This window comes from Calonectris borealis, chromosome 14 (genome assembly GCF_964195595.1).
Source record: "Calonectris borealis chromosome 14, bCalBor7.hap1.2, whole genome shotgun sequence".
Classification (NCBI taxonomy): domain Eukaryota; kingdom Metazoa; phylum Chordata; class Aves; order Procellariiformes; family Procellariidae; genus Calonectris; species Calonectris borealis.
In genome coordinates this window covers 7,428,348-7,448,230 of record NC_134325.1, presented here as the reverse complement: position 1 = coordinate 7,448,230, position 19,883 = coordinate 7,428,348, and the positions used below count along the sequence as shown (strand labels likewise).

The window sequence follows — 19,883 nt, the reverse complement described above, 5'->3', positions numbered from 1 at the left end:
GCCCCAAATTATTTCCAGTGTTGTTTTTCTCCTTCTCTCTTTCATTTCTGTGTCTCCCTCCCTGCTAGGTGTTTATAAGGAATTATCTCTTACAACATACTGTTCTTACAAGGCTACGAGGAATATTGTCCTCTGCAATTACAAGTGTAGCCTGAGCATTAGGAAGCCATGAACTGGGATGAACTCTCTGGTTAACATCTCTCCTGCTGTTGGCCTTGTTGACTTCTCTGTCACACAATGCAGGAAACATGCCCAGCTATTTCTGGGAGTGAGAACTTTGTGTGTGCTCAGTAATTACCAATTTAAATGTATGCTGATGACAACATCCCTTCAAGATTATCAACATACTTCAGTCACCAAGTTGGACTTAAAGTTCTGAAAGAAGCTGTAAAAATGTTCTGAGTAGATCTGCCTTGTGATGTTCCTTCAGGCTATGCTGTTCTGGTTACACTGGGCTAAACACAGTCCAAAATCATGGATTCTGTCACTGTGCACAAAGCTAAGACCCCTCAGCTCTGGTATGTCATTTTTCAGAAAAACTCTGTTTCATGTTTTTGCAAGACCCAGGCTGTCATTTGCAAAGAGAACAAGAGTGGTAGGATCTTGCCTTTTCAGCACTGCTTTTGTCTGTGCATTGGAGAACAGTTTCTTATTTCAGGACCTAACCTCAGATGGAGGGAATGGCTACTTCATCCAGCTCAGCAAAGAGCAATTTGCCTGAGAAATGAAAGGAATCTGCTTACTCACTGCAGAACAAATGATCAAGTAACATGCTGAACAAAAGAACCAATATCCTGCACAAAGCTTGGTCAGAGGATTTTTTTTTTTTTTTTTTTTACTTCATGTATAACTCTTCTGTCTATCTCACACTGATATTCTGTAAATATCATCAAAAATGAACAGGAGCTGATCCAAGAGAGAACTCATTGGATGGTCTTATCCTAATATTTTTTTTTTTTGTGCAGAGCACAAAACTGCCATATGGTTTGGCAGGTTTGGCTGTGTGAGAAATCTCAGCCCAGAGAACATCCAGAACATCCAGCTGATGGGGTGCATACTACTGCTGAAATGAGCTTGCAGAGGAAAGCAGAGTTTCACAGGCTGGTCTTCATTTGATCTCCCTGCAGAAGTTGGATAGATGCTTAACAAGGCACAAGCTGTTTGTGGTTTTAACACATTTTCTCTATAGTAGCGCTGATTTTGAGGAGGCTGGTGGTTTGAGTAACTCCATCATTCCAACTGAATTTGGTGGTACTGAAGTTTCGGTAAATGGCAAGGAGGGACCATTGTTGGTTTCAGGTCAGGTGAAGAGACTCAGAGATATCAGTTAGCAGAAAAGTAGCAATTTTGAGGTGTCCGTAGTCAACAAAACAGTTAACTTACTACCACTATTGTAATAAGTTTTTACTTGTGATCTTTGAGTAATTCTGATTTTGTTACCAATATTTATTTATTCTGCCCATTGGCATGCTGCTTCCTGAAACTAGTGGTAATGCCTCTATTACTTCTGCTGCATTTCTTTGTGGTTTAAACCTACTCCTAAATTAAATGGAAATGCTAAAACGTAGAAGGGTGATCGATGCTGGCTAACAAGAGTTCTGCCTTCCACAATACACTTCAGGATATCTGGCTGACTACAGTGCACCTTTCCTTAAGTTGTTTTGTTTTGAGAAATGTTTCAGGCTGTAGTTTGCATTATCTGTTACTGACTTCATTTGGGGAAATTGTTAGACTTTAGTAACTGTAATGATTGAGTAATGATTGAGGCAAATAAAAATACCATTTTAATATAGTCTATTAATTTTTTTTGAAAACTAGGAACTAACTTGCTTTTATCAGTGTTTTCTAAAGGTTTAAATAATTCATACAAAACTCATCTTTTGTCCTAGTGAAGTCGGATTGTTTATGTTCTACTGGAAAAGAAGAATGTAAAATCAAGGGGGGAAAAAAGAACACAATGCAAATCATCTGGCTAATCCTTTAGTTTGCCACATCAATTAGAAATACCAGATATTCATAGATCTCTATTACCTTAGGAATGATCTACAAAACCAGTGTGTTCACTTAAAAATCAGGAATCTGATTCTCAGCTACCTTAAAGATATTTTGTATCTTCTAAGCTAGCTCTCTAGCTAGCTCTATAAAATTTTGCTAAAATCAGTGCAAATACAATATCATGGATCTATAAGGCTCTTTTATACAATTAACATTGTGTAAAGCAACTTGAGGATAAGTAAGAGTTGTCTCTATGGCTCTTCACTAAATCCTTCCATTGAGAGTTGAGTTCTGCTGTCTATTGTATTGATGTAGAAACTGGCCCTGAGTATGTTGGGTACCTATGAATAATTTTGAAAAGATGAATTAGAAAAAAATTAGAGAGGATTTATGTTCAAAGAGGGGGCTAAATCCATTCAAGAAGTTGTTTGTTGCCAATTAATTACCTACCACTAATTAGAATAATAAATTTGAGCGCAGTCGTAAGTCTTGGCATTGACTTTCACCGTAGGCTTATCTGGAAGCTGTACTAAATGCTATCATTAGGATTGGTAATAAATCTGTCATAATAGGTGAAAATGGATAAAAAGGCTAAGAAGCCTCGAAAACATAATTTGACTGAGCAGAAGTCTTTACTCTCTATAAATATGACCACTGGGATTATTCACATGAATTGATCAGCTCAGACTTCAACACAATGTTATAAAACATGAAACTTTGCACTTAGTGAAACTCAGTGCTAAAATGGAGGTATAACTCTTTTTCATCATAACATTTGCAATTTAAAAAAGAAGTGTATGTGCTGCCAGTAAAATTGTAGTAGACAGCGCCAAGCTGGAAGTTTTAAACAAATGATCTAGTTATTAATTCTTCACTTTTGTATCCATGTAGCACCAACATGAGATAGAATTGACATCTTTAGATGTCAATCCATCTTGTCTATCCTAAAGATCTTGTGATTCATTAGTTAACAAACTACTTACTAGATGATAGAAAATAGCAAAAAAGAAGAGACATGTTAGTAACAGAACTCTGAATATGATATGCCTCTTTTTAGAAATTTAAAATGGGATTTTTTTTTTTACGTGAGTCTTTCTCCAGGATGAAATTTCCCTGCATTGTGTTATATAGTGCAGAGATGTCTGTATGAACCAAGGTCTGAGCATTTTTTGAAGCAATATACTTTTAACATGCTGTTGCTCTAAGTTGGTCTCAACCAGTAACACCAAGTTATATTGTCAAAATAACACAATTTTTAGAAGACTGTGTTTTTGGCAAGCACACTAGAATTCAGAGTATTCAAATTGCTAGTTACTCAAGTTCAGTTGAGTGCTCTTGAAAACTTCATCAAATATTTTACAACCTCAATTAAAATAGAATGACTTTGAAGAAATGCTGGAGACTTTCTTTTGAATTTTTATTTTGCACTGAATTATTTTTACTGCTATTTTTACATGAGATGCTGCTTTTATAGTGTAGAGTCTGGATAAATTGCTTTTTTGTCAATATGCCATGACATACTAAATTCAGAAATTCTAACTGGTGGGCAACTGCTATCTATATACATCAAGATCTCTGCCAGTTACCCAGCTGCTGTTGCTCAATCAAACAGAACTGGGGAAAATCACACCAGTAAGGTCCCTTATGCTCGAACCAATCTTGCTTAATGTATTTAACAACCTGAAAAATAGTTATAATAGCAGGACAACAACACTTCCTGCTGATGCAAAACTGTTTAGGTTAATTTAAAATAATGTGCAAACACAAAAAGTCTCACAATACTGAGTCACTGAAATGTAAAATGCCAGAAGAAATTATATGTTAATGAACATAAAGTAGTGCATGAGGAGGGGAAGGGAACTGAAGAACAATCTCTTTCATCATACATATGGAATAGCGAACCATAAATTATGTATTATCACTCATGGAAAAGATTCTGAAATCAAAATAGGTAGATTTTCTGAAAGGTAAAAATGAAACAGCTCTCTGGAAAACACTTAAGTAAAAGAGAAATTTAATTTTGGGAATTCTTGGAAAATAGGGACAGTGCAGAAAATGTAATTCAAATGTATAAATCCATATTTACCTGAATCTTGGATATTGCGTGCTGTTCTTGCCATCACATCTTAGGCCAAAAGAAAACTGGAAAATGCTTTTTGAAAAGGTGGGGGAGAGTAAGTGGATGATCAGAGGAGTGGAATCACTTCTGCATGGTTACAGACTAGATGGACTGGGTTTCTTTACCTTGGAAATGAGATAACCGAGAGAAGATAGGGTACAGCAAATAAAATAACGACTTACATGAAGAGGGTGAATGTGGAATTATCATTTCAGTAACTCTTAGCATACAAGAACTAAAGAGCTTGTGTTAATATCTCCAGGCAGCAAGTTTAGAACAAACAATAAGAAACATTTTTTCATACCGAAAATAATCAAACAATGTGAGACACTGCCACTAGATGTTGTAAAGGCCAAAAGTTTAACTGAGTTCAAAAAGGGATTAATGGATACTTTTGTTTCATGAATTGTAAAAACGTCCTGCTCAGGCACAACTTCTAGCTTAGGAAGTTCCTAAACCACTAATTGCCAGAAGATGGGAAGGAGGGGTTGCTCGGCTCTTGCCATGCCTCTTATAATCTTCCCTTATGTATCTCCTAATGGCCATGTTAGGAGCAGGATAATGGGCTAGACAGATTTTTTTTTTTGGTCTGGACCTATTATGGCTGTTTTTATTTTGTAGGCGTTGTTTTGTTTTGTTTTTCAGTAATGGGGAGACAAAATGGAAATTTTCAATTTGTTTTTGGAGTTCAGTAAATGCTGTCTGGAATATGATTCTTAATAGCTGATTAGGAATGATCACACTTTTTGCTTTCCTTATTTTAACATATAAAAAATTAGTCTACAAATTAATCTGCTGAATGCTTAGGAAGATTTTCTCTAAATACAGGGAGATGTAGATGGAGGTGAATCATTTATGTATTTCACTTGAGTAATCATGATATATGTGTATTTTAAAGAATAGTGGGTCAGAAAAGCTGACATAGTGAGCAGCGGGAGTTTTGTGTGGTTCTTCTGTCTGAAAGGAGGTGAATGGTATTATTTTGGCATTGTTGTGAGTTAAGGAATACTAAGTTTCAATGACAGAACATCCTGAATTGTACAGCTGTACTTCTGACAATTAGGAGATACAGAGGCAAACAAGGAGAGTTTCTTTAAAATCTGTACCTTTTTTATACAGCTCTATCATCCTTTTTTCTCATCAGAGTGAAGATTGGCTTTTGGGATTAAAGGAAATGTGAATGATTTTTCTGTTTTTTTCTGATCTTCTATTCTAGGTTTTTTCCATGTGAATTTATAGTGTAGGAGTTTATTTGTACTTACTAAACAGAGATTTAATCAATTATCATAATGCACTTTAGAAATGAAAAAGACATTACTCTGTGTCAAATGAGTTTATCCTGTACTGCATGCAAAGTATGCACATCGTTATAAATCATGATCTCAAACTTCTAAAGTTGTTATTTTTGTTTATTAGGAAACCTTGCTTCAGATCCAAAAAGGCAATAAGGAGACTACACATAGCAAGAAGAAAGTGAGCCACAATCGATCATGAAATGCAATTACGCAATATTCAAAGCTGGGTGGAATAAAGACCTTGAATAGCAGTAGCCTGTAAAGTTTAAAATTAAAACTAGTTTCATCGTATATGGTGAAAAGGGGGATTGGATCAATGAAACTGATCTCTTGTATCTTGTTTGCTGTTGATTTATATGAAATTATACTTGAGGTGAGCCTCCCTTTCATATGTTTGTTAATAAACTTGGTAATTTGTGGAATATTACTTCAGTAGTCTGGAAGGAGATTTCTTGAGTTCAGCAGGTGCTCAGTGTATAAATGGAAGCACAAGAATTAAAAAGGCCTTCCCCCTGGTCATCTTTGGCTTGGCTAATGTACTTGCAGATTTTGTTCTAACAGAAAGGCTTTATATAACAACACAGAGCATTACTGCTGTGATGCTGAGTTGCAATAAATCAATATCCGGATTAAAAGAATGGGGGCTATAATACAAACTTTCTTTTTGTCCTTTCTGGTATAGCATCTTATAAAACTGCAGCGTGTATCCAGAAGGTTGACAACAATCCACTACACTGTCAGATTAGCTGTAGGATACCAATAGAAGTTTGGAAAAAATAGTTAAGCCCAGTCTCTCTTGCTTTCACTTAATTTCATTTCTTCTTTACCTTTCATCTTCATTTCTTTGGAATCTTTTAGTATCAATCCATCTTTCACTAGAGGAAGACATACTAAAATTTTGAAGTATTTCATGTTAAGAAGACTTGCCAAAAATTAAGACTTAGTCTTCAGCTGATAAAACTGTCAGAAAAATTATTTTATTCATTGTAGATCAGAAATCTGAAATTCTTGCTGAGTAAAGTGCCCCTTTTGGCAGTGTGTTGTGCATGCAAATATGACATTTTTTGGTCATGCTTGTGTTTATAAATTCTGCAGAAACTGTTTTAGACACATAAAAATCAAAATCTCCTATGCTATGGAGACTTGCAGTGATTCTTTGAACTCTTGGCCTTCTGCTTTGCTTTATTACCAGTGAATGATGTTGCGTTGAGCAGGGATATAATGGGCCTAGTGAGGGACAGATATTGATAAAGTCAGTCTTCAGCACTGCAACAATGGTTTATTTCAGCAACCATCACTGAGAATCTTTTAAGCTTTTGCATAAAGATAAAGAAAATTTAAGTAATTTGAAAATACATTATGGCTTTCTTTTTAATAATAACTTCTGTCTTTTTCCCTTAGCTCTATGTAACTGTCTTTTAGATTTATATATATTTTTAATATCTATATATACACACACACTTATTATATATCTACTATTGATAGTAAAAATGTTTTATATGTATATTTACGTATATACTTACCAGAGGGAATTGGTCTCTTGTGAGGATTGGGGAGGGGAAATGTAAACCAAAATAATCTAGACCTACTGTTAAATCTGAAAAAAATTTTGGACGGATGATTTCTGGAGATGGAGAGTGTCTGTTCTGTCTTTGGTTTGGAAGCAAAGGTCAGATGGGACCCCTTGGCAGAGGCTCCTTCCTTGGGGCGCTCCGTCCTGCAAAGGGAAACAGAGGTCCAGCCTTAGATGTGGTAGGCGAGAGTCAAAATACAAAGCTGCTGGGAGCCTGCATTTTGTCCAGACGGTCTGAGAGACTGCAGGAGGAGGCAACGGGCCAGGCAGGCCTCAGAGAGAGGGAGAAATTTCCAGGGAGTCAAAGGGATCAGGGTGCTGCCACTAAGGAATTCCCTGAGCTAAATGAAACAAAAGCAGAAACCATAGCCTGTCTGCAAAGACATAGTAGGTAAGGATGAATGCAGTTGTGTAAACTTTGCTCTGTCTGACCTAGGGTCCTATACCTGACCTTTACATACTGTTAGATACAATACTAGTGTTCATAACACTAGTAATTCTAATAAAACCTGGCTCTGTGTATGGCTGGGGTGAGGATTAAGGTTTTTTTTATGGGGATCTGGGCATATCATTATAAGAAAAAATTCTAGGCAACTCTACCTCAAGGCTTTGGGGAACTCAGGATGCCTCACAAAGATGAGTTCAGAACAGCTCAGTACAGCTGCTGTCTCGGCTACCACATTTTACTGGCTGGAGGGTGCAAAGGCACAAGATGCAGGCCCATTGCCCTTGTGTCAGGGTATACTCCTCAAGGAGTTTCTTTCAGCCTCACTGGTTAACAGCATATTTGCTGCAGTGCAAAAATGTGCTTTGGAAGTCAGATGTGCAAATTGCACAGAGAGCAGTGAGAAGCAAGGGGGAAGCTAAAGGACTGGTCAGGAAGTAGAATCCAGTTGGGATTTAAGGGATTATGATATGGCAGAAATGGATATTGCTGACAGTATTGTTCACTATCTTGGTTTGGCTGTGTCGATGTGGGTGGAAGGGCTTTAGAGAGATGCTGGAAGGTAACACTTTTTCTGTTAATTGTCTAATAGGCAAAGTGTCTAGAAAAAGCTGACAGTGCAGTCCCATAAACAACAAGCAAAGACACCCGTAACTTCATCATATTAAATTCTGAATGTACAAGAAACATTTCCCCCAAAACATGTAATCTAAACTTCTCCTGTTTACTTATCTCTAATCTCTACTGATTTTTCACAAATAATTTTACGGAAGAGTATGTGGTGTAAAGGTGATTAGAAACCCAAAACCTGTGTTTGGAATAGAAAGGTAAGGATGTCCCTGTGTTACTGCAAGCAAATCGTTTGTTCAGCTAGTTGCCCTTTGTCAATCAATTGCAACCTGCTATGTGGATGTAACTGTATGGTATTACTGGAGGTTATTCTAAGGTTGTTCTGCTTTACCTCATTCTTCCTTCTCTTTCTCTGCCTTCTAGCATGCACTTAATTCAGGTGGATTCCGTTCAGCGATGGATGGAAGATTTGAAGTTGATGACAGACTGTGAATGCATGTGTATTCTCCAGTCCAAGCCAATTAGCATTGAGAAGGATGAACAAAATGAACTTACTCTTTCCTCACAATATAGCACATGTGATAACTTACAGCTGCTATTGAAAAGAGCTTGGATCATAAGCACAGAGTTGACCAGGATTGCTCAAAAGCTGGAGAAGAATAGATGGCAGAGAGTCCACAGCATGACAGTAAGAGTCAACTGCCACGTACGTTCCATGATAAATGAATACAATACGTTCAGCAGAAATTCTTCAGAAGAAATGCACCAGGTAGGATGCCTTACCTGATGTCATGTTTGTCTTTTAAAATTGTTTTTTATTGTAATAATTAAAACTTACTTTAAACAATCTGTAAGAAATCCTTACATACTGATTCTGGTCCCTTGTTTAAGACTTTCTAATGCCTTTTCAGCTATGGAAACATTCTTGACTCATTTTGGATACTATTTTATCATAGGTCTGATTCTGAATGTTAATAACGTTGACAAATTACGTTGAAAAACATTTTGGTTTTGTAGACTACTGGACTAAAGTAATTAGATGCCCCATGTGTGAGTTCCTTTGCATTTACAATGTAGAAAATACTACTTTTTTGTTAACTTCAGTTCTATCTCTACTCGTTTGATGCAGAAAAGTAGAAAAAGGATGTCCATATGAAATATGTTTCTTGAGGGTTTTCACCTAATAACAAGCGTTATTTATTTTTAGAAAGCAATTGTGTGTATGGATATTGCTTTAAAACCACTTTTTTCTCTCTCTCTCTGCAGTTTGAAAAACTTTTAATGGACAAGTGTTCAGAATTTACAGCATTCACAGAAAGGTAATTTAAATTTTCTAGTTGAAATATTCATTTTGTTGTTTTATTACGTTGTAGAATTTCTAATGAGAAGTACAAATCTACTAACACCCTCAAACGTTTGAACTAGGTCCCTGTGGCTCCGAAAGGCTTTCTAAATGTTAGCCTCTGGTGGGTGAAGTGAGTTGCTTTTATCTAAACTGCATCCTAATGAAAGATGGGATCTGCTGTTGCACAAAGAGCTTGGCATAGACACAAAGCTGCGTGCAAGTGGATTTTTCAGGGCTTTTAGAGATCAAGGGAGAAAGTTTAGCTCTAATGATCAGTGACAAAGTTCCCTTCAAGTTCTGTGGAGCCAAGACTTCAGCTGGTGTGAAAGCTTACTTTGCAAGACTGTCTTACTACATGTTCCTGTATGCACATATTCATGCATTAGTAAATCAAGCCCAAATAAATACACATTCCTTTAAATTGCAGTTGTAGGTTTACTCAGCTCTGTGCACTCCAGGATGCTGAGAGTGGAAAATAAGAATCTCTTTATAATTCTTCCTATGATATTTCCCCTGCCTAACGTAAGTTATCTTATTTCCTCCAGCACAGTTCAATCAGTCTTTTTCAGTTTAAACACTGTGCAAGTCATTCTGCTCTGGGGATCATCAGGGAAAAAGACACCATGTAATTATCAAGAAAGAACGTTTCTTGAGCACTATTGCTTTTTGCCAAACCCACACAGCTCAGACTTTACTTTTATATTCTACTATGAGACACACTGATGTAATGAGAGCTCTGATCTCATAGTGTCTGCCCCAAATCGGCACTCTCCCTCCTTGTCTGTTTGACAAAAAGTTGATATAGGTGGGTGAAAGACAGAAAAAGATGAAAAGGGAACCTGCTGTGTAGGTGGAGACATTGATCAACCAACTATATCTTCCATTACAGTGGCCTGCCTGCATGGAATATGTTTTGACAACTCAAATGAATGCACTTCTGTGAGGAAGTATTAGTTATTTCATTTGAATTGTATGAAGTTTTCCACCTTTTATCTCATTTCTTCAGTTACAGCCAAATACCACTGGTTACAGGATAGTTATACTAACTCTGTAAAGCTGCTGTATGTAATCTTTCTGCATAGAAGGCCAAATTTTACTTTTGAGTATGCTGTTTAAATTTAAATGAACTTTACTCATCTGGGCACACATTCATTTTGGGTCTTTATCCTGCTATCTTTAAACTATGGCAAAGAAGGTAAAGAAATGAAAATTATCGAAAGCACTTCTTTGGTCATGAAAGATGGATGGGTATACACAGCTGCATTTGAAATGCAGGCATCCTAGAGTGACTGTAACTAAAAGCATAAGTGGAAAATAGCAGAGATACACTGGTATAAACACAGCATCTGCAGCAAAATTTGGCCTGCAGTCTGTGAAGGAAATTGTAATCCCAAAGTGATTCATTAATGTCCACTTTGATGGTATACTTACTATGTGTAGACAAAGCTTTGATTAAAGTCTGGTGTGATGCTAATGGAACAAAGACAGTGTCCTCATGTGAACAGTTGAATTCCCATTATACCCCCTTATTTACACAGAGCTCACCTGTGACAATCAGCTTGATAAAGCAATAGTTGTCTGTTGTATCTTTTTTCCTTCAACCCTTTCCTTTCTTTTCAGGTGCATACAAACTGAGGATGAACAGATACTGAAGGCCATGAAATCTTCTATTAATGAAACACTCACTACAGTTGCTCAGTATTTTGGCCAGTTAATAGAGCTGGTTTTAACACAAGAGGCACAGGTTAGTTTACAGTTTTAAAAAAAAAGTCTTTCAAAATTGTTGAATCTTGAGGAAAGCATCCATTAAGAGGAGGATTATAATTACAGCTCTCAATTTTCAGCAAACTTACGATCAGCAATTCAAATATCGTGCAGAGAAATTTAGGTGTTTGTATTCTCAAATTCTCCAATAACGTCAAATCCCAAACACAATGATCTTGTGGCTCAATATGTTACTTACTTTTCCTGATAGGCTTCCTTCATTGCAAGGCATCTGATTTCTGGACAATATCTTTTTAATAAGACCTTTGGACACCTTTTCTCTTCCTTTCATGCAGACACTGCTTTTTTTTAGAAATCTTGAAAAAAGTCTCTCCTGCTCTCAATGATTGTCATTAGAAGTTTAACTTTTTAGAAGATGTACATACAGGAGGTATATTTTTACAGCACACATTTTAACCAATGCGTGTCTTACATTCTAGGAATTAGTGATAAAATACAGTGTTGTGTACAGGTTATACGTGTGTGTGTGTGTAACGTTCCAGAAACAGTGCTGTATCATTGCAGGCATGATGCATAGTTTCCAGTGGTGATTAAATGTAGATAAATACACTGAGTAATTAGGCTGAGCCTACAAATGCATTGATTTTTTTCCATTAGACCATTCTTGAAATAGTAGCAACTTGCAAGTCTAACCAATCTATCTTGGCTTACACTGGTTTCTTTCTTGAGATCTCATTAGTAATCCCTTTGCACACTGTAATCTTCCTCAAATAAAAAACCCCAAATGTAATTATGCTCAATTAATTTGTCCATATTTTGGAGGTGATGTTATGCTGAAATTTTATGTTCTCCCTACAGAAAAAGAGGAAATGAGAGGCTTAGTGAAGAGGAAATAGTTAAATAGTATTTACTATGGTGCTAAACCAAAATTAATGCGTGGTACTGGTTAAATTCTAACGTACCTTGATGCATTAAGATAGAAAAAAAAAAGTTGTGGCTCTTTCAGAAACATCCCTTATAGTTTTAAAAGATTATTGCTAGGAAGTGAGAATCTCCAGGATACATTTGCAGAATTACAGTCAAACTAACAAGCTACTTGCTAATGCGCTTTGGTTAGGATTTGAGAACTAAATGAATTGCCACATATGAGTTGAAGTGTGTAAATAAATTTGCCTATTGCAAATTCAGTGAGTAGGTTGTGGTTGTTTTGATGCTTATTCTTTTTAATCTGAAGAGCAGTTCTTCATTGCTAATAGTTCTGTCTTTGGGCACTTTGACACCTACTGACACACCTGAAATCCTAGTCCCTTTTTCTTTTAAGGTAGCAGAATTAATTACTCTGCACCATCTCATGTGTATTTGTGTGGCTGAAGACTTAGATTAGAGGTCATTAACAAAAACATTTTTAAGAACAGTTTTCTGAGCCATTCAGTTGGGCTACGTGCCCACTTCTGCCATACAACCACATTGTCTGTAGGTAGTTTGCTGCTCTGGAGCAGACTAAGTGTCTGTGTGAGAAGCCAGAACTCTCAGCTTAAATTGTGTATTCAAGAGCTTTCTTTTCTAATCAGTGTATCAGGATTTTATTCAGGACAGGTTCATATCAAAATGTGAACTGATAAGTTATGTCTTTTATGGAACATTTTTCTAAGGGAAGATGCTAAAGGTGGGAGAACACAGCCTCTTAAAGGGAAGATAATTGAATTTTGTATCAATAACAGAGTAAAATGGGGGATATTTCTCTGCACTTCTTTCGAAGTTGGATTAAATATAAAAATGCTTACCACCTTCCTCCTAGCAAATCTGATTAATTCTTCCTCTAATGATTGTGTGTACTTTCAGAAAGAGTAAAATTAAATGAACTTCATATGCTTCTGTCAGCTGTGTTTCTCTGTGAAGCTGCAATGGCACACATGCAAAAGCAAGATAACTATTTAAAAAGATAAAAATATTTAACCTATTTCATACATTGGAGAAATAAACTATATTTCTCTACTAAAATGCCCTATATTGGTCAATGATATTTTCTGTGTATACTGAGAATAATGATGAACCTGGAGCCTTAGAAAGTAGTGTTAGAAAGGGTATAGCAATATTCCTTATAAATAAGGTGGAAATCTTGTATCACCTTGTGATACAGCTTCAGCATGAGACAATTAGTTGCCTTCTGAAAATTTTAGTTCAGTCCCAGGCCAAACCCAATAATAATTTACTAAATATCTGAAGAGCTCTTTATTGAAAGTTTTCACACACATACCTGTTCTCTTACTCTATTCATATTGATTTTTAAATATCACTATTCTTGGTTACATCTATTCAAATGAAATGATAAATGTGTTAAAGTGTTCAGTTTGATTCCTGCCCATGATTTGTTTTTTTTTTTCTTTCCTTTCTCTGGGTGAGAAGTAAGATGATATGGATTAAATGAACAGGACTTTCTACTCCATCTTATCTTTAAATATAACACTAATGTTTTTCATTGGAAGTAAATTATGTTTATTATCTTATGTCACACAGAACCTGCTGAGACAAATAGAATTGTCGGATAGTGTGTGCATGACTGAGACAGCGATTAGTAGTTTATTCAGCCTTACCCAGGAAGGTGCTCATCTGTGCCGTATCATAGCTAAGGTAAGGGGATTTATGGATTAATCCAAAGTAAACTAGTAATACAAATGAGTTCTTTTACTTAACACAGTAGTGGTTGCGAGTTCTGAAATGTACAGTACAGGATGAAATTCTGTATTTCAGGAGATAATCTAGGTTAAAGAACAACAAAATTTACTTTGAGAAACTATTTTTTTTTCTTCTTTCGCCGCTTTTTGCAAGCCTTACTTATAATTCTCCTATTAGATTTAGAAAAAAAAAGCCTCAAAAAATAAAAGCCCCAAAATCTTTAATTCAATAAAGCTCAATGCCTGTGCAAGCAACTGCAGTAGGATGGTAAGCTCCAACAGGCTTCTGGGCATTGATTCAGCTACAGTTGTCTTTGTGCCACCTGATGTATTACCACTCCCTTCAGCATCTTGGGCATTTTTTAATTGTCTCTCCTGACAGTACTTTTTTAGTACCAGCCACGGAATTGGAGAGAAACTTTACAACTGGCCATGCATACGGCTGACAAGTACGCAGAGAAACAGCAAGACTCTTCAGCTGTGTGTACAGAGGAGGTTAGAGATATGATTAAAGGTGTAACTTTAAAAATACTTTGCATCCATTATCTTCCTTTTACAGAGGAACCTCATTACAGTTACTTTTGGCAGTGTGTGTTCTCATTCACTGAGTAGTTGATGTTAACTTTTGGTATAAATGAATCATTCTGCCAGGATCAATGATACTGGCAATCCCTGCAGAGTTTGCACCTCTGAGGACACTTGGATCTTGAAAAAGTGAGAAAGGCAGGGCATTGTGTGAGGTTGAGGGTAGAATAATCACATCCACAGTGTATACAGAAAGAAGAAAACCTTTCCCAAGCTTCTGCTGTGGAGTGGTGTGCCAATCCTCTCTTCTGCTCAGAGATGAGGTTAAACAGTGGCATTTAATTCATTTTACTTCTGATCTGCTTTTAGATGGATGTTTGCACCATAAAAGGTACTGCTCTGTTCTGCAGGCTGCAAATGAGGTAGACTCAGAAATGTGTAGTGGATCCTGGCAACAGCCTGAGAGGTTTAATTTGTTCTAAATTGATATTTGAGCTCCACTCAGTGGTGTCCAAAAACAATGTTAAAATGTTGAATACTGAGGAAGTGCAGAACTAACAAATTGAGGAAAAATGGTCTTGTGCTTTTTATCATTGTGTGAATTCCATAACAGTTTAATTTAGCAGAACAAAAGTCTGACTTTCCATAAATCACTACATTAATTTATTGCTAAAACCTGGATGTGTCACAGGTTTACAAGTGAGGAAATGCATCCCCTTATGCAAAGAACCCTAAGTGGCATTTGGTTGCCAAATTACAGTGGTGACTGCATCGCCTGTCCTGTGTGTCTCTTTCTTCTGTGCACTGAAATACGTTTGTCCCGACTCACCATCATCCTTCACCCTCTCTATTGCCTCAGTTATCTGCATCAGTGAGCAAGGTGGCAGAGGAATTGTAACAGACCAGCATTTTGAATTCAGTCACTTGACTAGTTAGCTATAACAGTGAAAGTGCAGGGTGATTTAAAAAAAAAAAAAAAAATCCAGAACTGCACCCACTCATTAAGAGGGTGAGAATGGATTCAATTTTTTTAAAGATATCAAAATCTCCCACAGATACAGAAGTTGCCTTGAGAGTTGTCATTATCTTTGTAAAAACTAGCCAGAGAAGTGGAATATTTGTTTACAGAGAAAGCAAAACTCAACAAATTTGTTCATGTAAACTTGAAGTCTTAATCTCCATGACAATGTGTGATCTTGTGGAACGCTGCTGTTAGCTTGGGACAGGGAAAAAAAGCTATAAATTACAACTTTAAAGCACACCAAGATCTTGGACATGCAAACAAAGAACCATGATAATATTGTAAAGCTACAATATTATAGGAACTGGTTTCTCACTCTACATTTTGGTAAGGGTTTCAGTCTTCTCTTTCCCTCCCTCTATTCCCTCACCAATATTTTTACCAAAATTTAAAAAGGCTTTGAAATGCTAATCCCTGAAGTGTCACCTCTAATTTTATTCCACCTGGAGGCATTCTTCAACTTTTTTTTTCTTTTGGCATCTAACTTTGTAATCTGCTGTGAGAGAGTCATGTTGCTGACTCACCCTGGCAGCCAGCTAGTTGTTCTCACTAGCTGTCAGAAGTATAAAGACTAAAATCTCTAACACAAACGAGTAATAGCAAGGGCAAGATAAGAAATGAAGGGAGAAAGCCTAAATAATAATAATAATAATAATCCTCGAATTCTGAGCTAATAGAATAACCAATGTTGAGCTGTGAGTTTCAAACCATAATATGTAGTGTTCATCTACAACTAACTACACTGGTGGCAGCATAATGGAAACCCCACTCATTTAGGTAATTTTAAAAGCAAAAAGAGAAAATGAGGAAAGGAAGAGCCAAGTAGAGTATTTGATGCAACTACCAGGAAAAATTTTTAGTCGTGTTTCTGTCTGCAGATCAGTTTCCTACCTTTCTGTCCTGGTTTCGGCTAGGATAGAGTTAAATTTCTTCCTAGTGCTGTGTTTTGGATTTAGTGTCCTGGTTTTGGCTGGGATGGAGTTGATTTTCTTCCTATTAACTGGTATAGTGCTGTGTTTTGGATGTAGTGTGAGAATAATGTTGATGACACGCTGATGTTTTGGTTGTTGCTAGGTATTGTTTACGCTAGTCAAGGACTTTTCATCTTCCCATGCCCTGCCAGATGTGCAGGGGGCTGGGAGGGAGTGTGGCCAGGGCGGCTGGCCCAGCTGGCCAATAGGCTATTCCATACCATATGACGTCATGCTCAGCATATAAGGCTGGGTGAAGAAGGAGGGGGGGCGTTCGGAGTGATGGCGTGTGTCTTCCCAAGTAACCGTTACGCGTGATGGAGCCCTGCTTTCCTGGCGATGGCTGAACTCCTGCCTGCCGATGGGAAGTGGTGAATGAATTCCTTGTTTTGCTTTGCTTGCGTGCGCGGCTTTTGCTTTCCCTATTAAACTGTCTTTATCTCAACCCACGAGTTTTTCTCACTCTTACCCTTCCGATTCTCTCCCCGTCCCGCTGGGGGTGGGGGGAGTGAGTGAGCGGCTGCGTGGTATTTGGCTGCTGCCAGGTTAAACCACGACATTTAGTATGAGAAGAATGTTGATAACACACTGATGTTTTCAGTTGTGGCTAAGTCTCCTGCTAGTCAAGGACATTCAGCTTAAGAGGAGCGGAAAAAAAAAAAACCCACAAACCAAAACCAACCAAACAACAAAAAAACACAAACCAAAACAAGCGTTGGGAGGGAGCACAGCCAGGACAGCCAGCCCAGCTGGCCAACAGGGTATTCCATACCATGTGATGTCATGCTCAGTATATGAATGGTAGGCGTGTTCCAGGAAGGAGCAATTGCTACTCGGTTATTGGTCAGTGTGGGTGGTGAGCAATTGCATTGTGCATCACTCATTTTGTATATTCTATCATTATTATTTTCCCTTTTCTGTTCTATTAAACTGTCTTTATCTCAACCCATGAGTTTTTCTCACTCTTACCCTTCCCCCCAACTGGGAGTGGGGGGGGGGGGGGAAGTGGGGCGAGTGGCTGCATGGTATTTGGCTGCCTGCCAGGTTAAACCATGACACTTTCGAACCAAATGTTGCTAAAATACTCCTCTGTGAAGCCTTATGACACATACTTAAGCATCAAACAGTGCGACTAACTTGCTGTATCATTGTCTGGGGTTGCATTGCAGGGATGTATTAACAAAAGTCTTTTTTTATTACATTATGGATGTATGCATTTTTATTTTTGTTTTAATTACGTTATGGATGTATGGATTTGATGAATGGACTGTTCGGTGGATGAGGAATTGGCTGGATGGTCGCATCCAGAAGGTAGTAGTGGTCAATAGCTCAGTGTCTGGATGGAGATCAGGGATGAGTGGTGTCCCTCAGGGGTCCGTATTGGCACCAGTACTGTTTAATATCTTCATTAGTGACATAGAAGTGGGATCGAGTGCACCCTCAGTGAATTTGCAGATGACTCTAAGCTGAGCGGTGTGGTTGACACGCCTGAGGGACGGGATAGCATCCAGAGGGACCTGGACAAGGAGAAGAAGTGGGCCCGTGTGAACCTCATGAGGTTCAACAAGGCCAAGTGCAAGGTCCTGCACCTGGGTCGGGGCAACCCCCAGTATCAAGACAGGCTGGGGGATGAAGGGATTGAGAGCAGCCCTGCCAAGAAGGACTTGGGAGTACTGTGGGTGAAAAGCTGGACATGAGCAGACAATGTGTGCTCGCAGCCCAGAAGGCCAACCGTATGCTGGGCCGCATCAAAAGCAGCGTGGCCAGCAGGTCGAGGGAGGTGATTCTGCCCCTCTCCTCTGCTCTGGTGAGACCCCACCTGCAATACCGCATCCGGCTCTGGAGCCCTTAGCACAAGACAGACATGGACCTGTTGGATCAGGTCCAGAGGAGGGCCACAAAAATGATCAGGGGGATGGAACTCCTCTCCTATGAGGACAGGCTGAGAGTTGGAGAAGGCTGGAGAAGAGAACGCTTCGGGGAGACGTTATTGCGGCCTGTCAGTACTTAAAGGGGGCTTATAAGAAAGATGGGGACAGACTTTTTAGTAGGGTCTGTAGCGATAGGACAAGGGGGAATGGTTTTAAACTGAAAGAGGGTAGATTCAGACTAGATAGAAGGAAGAAATGTTTCACAATGAGGGTGGTGAAACACTGGCACAGGTTTCCCAGAGAGGTGGTAGATGCCCCATCCCTGGAAACATTCAAGGTCAGGTTGGACGGGGCTCTGAGCAACCTGATCTAGTTGAAGATGTCCCTGCTTATGGCAGGGTGGGTGGACTAGATGACCTTTAAAGGTCCCTTCCAACCCAAACTATTCTTTGATTCTATGATTACATGTATTAGATTTTGGTTCTGGGAGCTTTCATGTTAAAAATTATAAATTAGTCTTGGTTATTAAAACTCTACCTTCATGTTCTGAGAGCATAAGGAGACACTAAAAACCAGAAATTATACATTTTGAGTGGACTTGAGTGCTTGTCAAAAATTAGCATTACTTGAAGTAGACTGGTTCTAAATTGATTTGGCTTTGTACCAACCAGAAGAATCGGTAAAAATCAGTTCCGGACTTACAACAAATAAATGCTGAGACGCAATGGTACAGAAAAAAGGTCTTTGTTAGTAAATCCATTTCACTGATGATGATTAGTCTAATATCATCTCTATTAAATGGGGTGCGATAATAACAGTGTCCTAAAAGAGAGGCAGAAATTATAATGAAGATAGCTATACCTGCTTATCACAACCTTCTTTGGAGAATGCTTGACTATTTGAGTCCCATATGGATGTGCAGCAGATCACTTGCTCTGAAAAGCTTCTAATACATCTTGGCTTTACCTTCTTTGTACATCAGTTCCTTTTCCAGCAAGCATTTACTATGAATATTTCTTCAGAGATCATCTTTCAAGCTAATTATAAATGTTGTCCTCCATCATGACGAAAGGCTTGATGAGCATTGACTGCACTTTGAGTCATTTCAGGCTGAAACTGCAAAATGTTACACCTTAGAGTTGGATGCCTTTTCTCTCCCCTCTTTATTTACTCAACTCACTATGCACAGTGGGGCTTTTTATACTCATCACCTCCACATACTTTTTGTGATTGTATTTCAGGTGATTTTGTACCTACTGCTAGCCCTTCTGAACAGCATCTTAGGGATGTCTCCAGGAAATTGAATTCCTATTAATCCAATATAGGAGAGAAGCAGGTCATCAAGCAGTAAAGCAAGTTTGCTCTTTTTCAGATACTGCTTCACAGAGTATGTGAAACCTGTCCCAAATGAAACTTGAATTGCAGCAAGAGCAGCATTTCATGTGTGATTTTGGCATTTCCAGTTTTTGACCAAAAGTCTGCAAAGGATAAATGAAAGCATGCTTAGACATATCGGGAGCTTTTGGAAAGGTGCAAGTTAATCTCCAAAGGAAGCAAAGCTCAGTGCTGTTATGTTTCTTTGTCTGAATGGTACTGTTTACCCATTTGACCAATTTATGTGTATCTGTGCTGGTTTTGGCTGGGATAGAGTTAATTTTCTTCATAGTAGCTAGTATGGGGCTATGTTTTGGATTTGTGCTGAAAACAGTGTTGATAACGCAGGGATGTTTTCATTATTGCTGAGCAGGGCTTA

At 38.1% G+C, this 19,883-nt stretch overlaps 1 protein-coding gene across 1 annotated transcript in view; it reads left to right on the top strand.

The window, feature by feature from the left end:
* The window catches only part of INSC (INSC spindle orientation adaptor protein), a 98,026-nt gene that overhangs the window by 23,791 nt on the left and 54,352 nt on the right, over positions 1-19,883 (top strand). The window contains exons 2-5 of the mRNA XM_075162776.1: positions 8,421-8,766; positions 9,264-9,316; positions 10,963-11,086; positions 13,585-13,698. Coding sequence (XP_075018877.1) covers positions 8,421-8,766; positions 9,264-9,316; positions 10,963-11,086; positions 13,585-13,698 — 637 coding nt within the window. The remainder of the gene's footprint in view (positions 1-8,420; positions 8,767-9,263; positions 9,317-10,962; positions 11,087-13,584; positions 13,699-19,883) is intronic.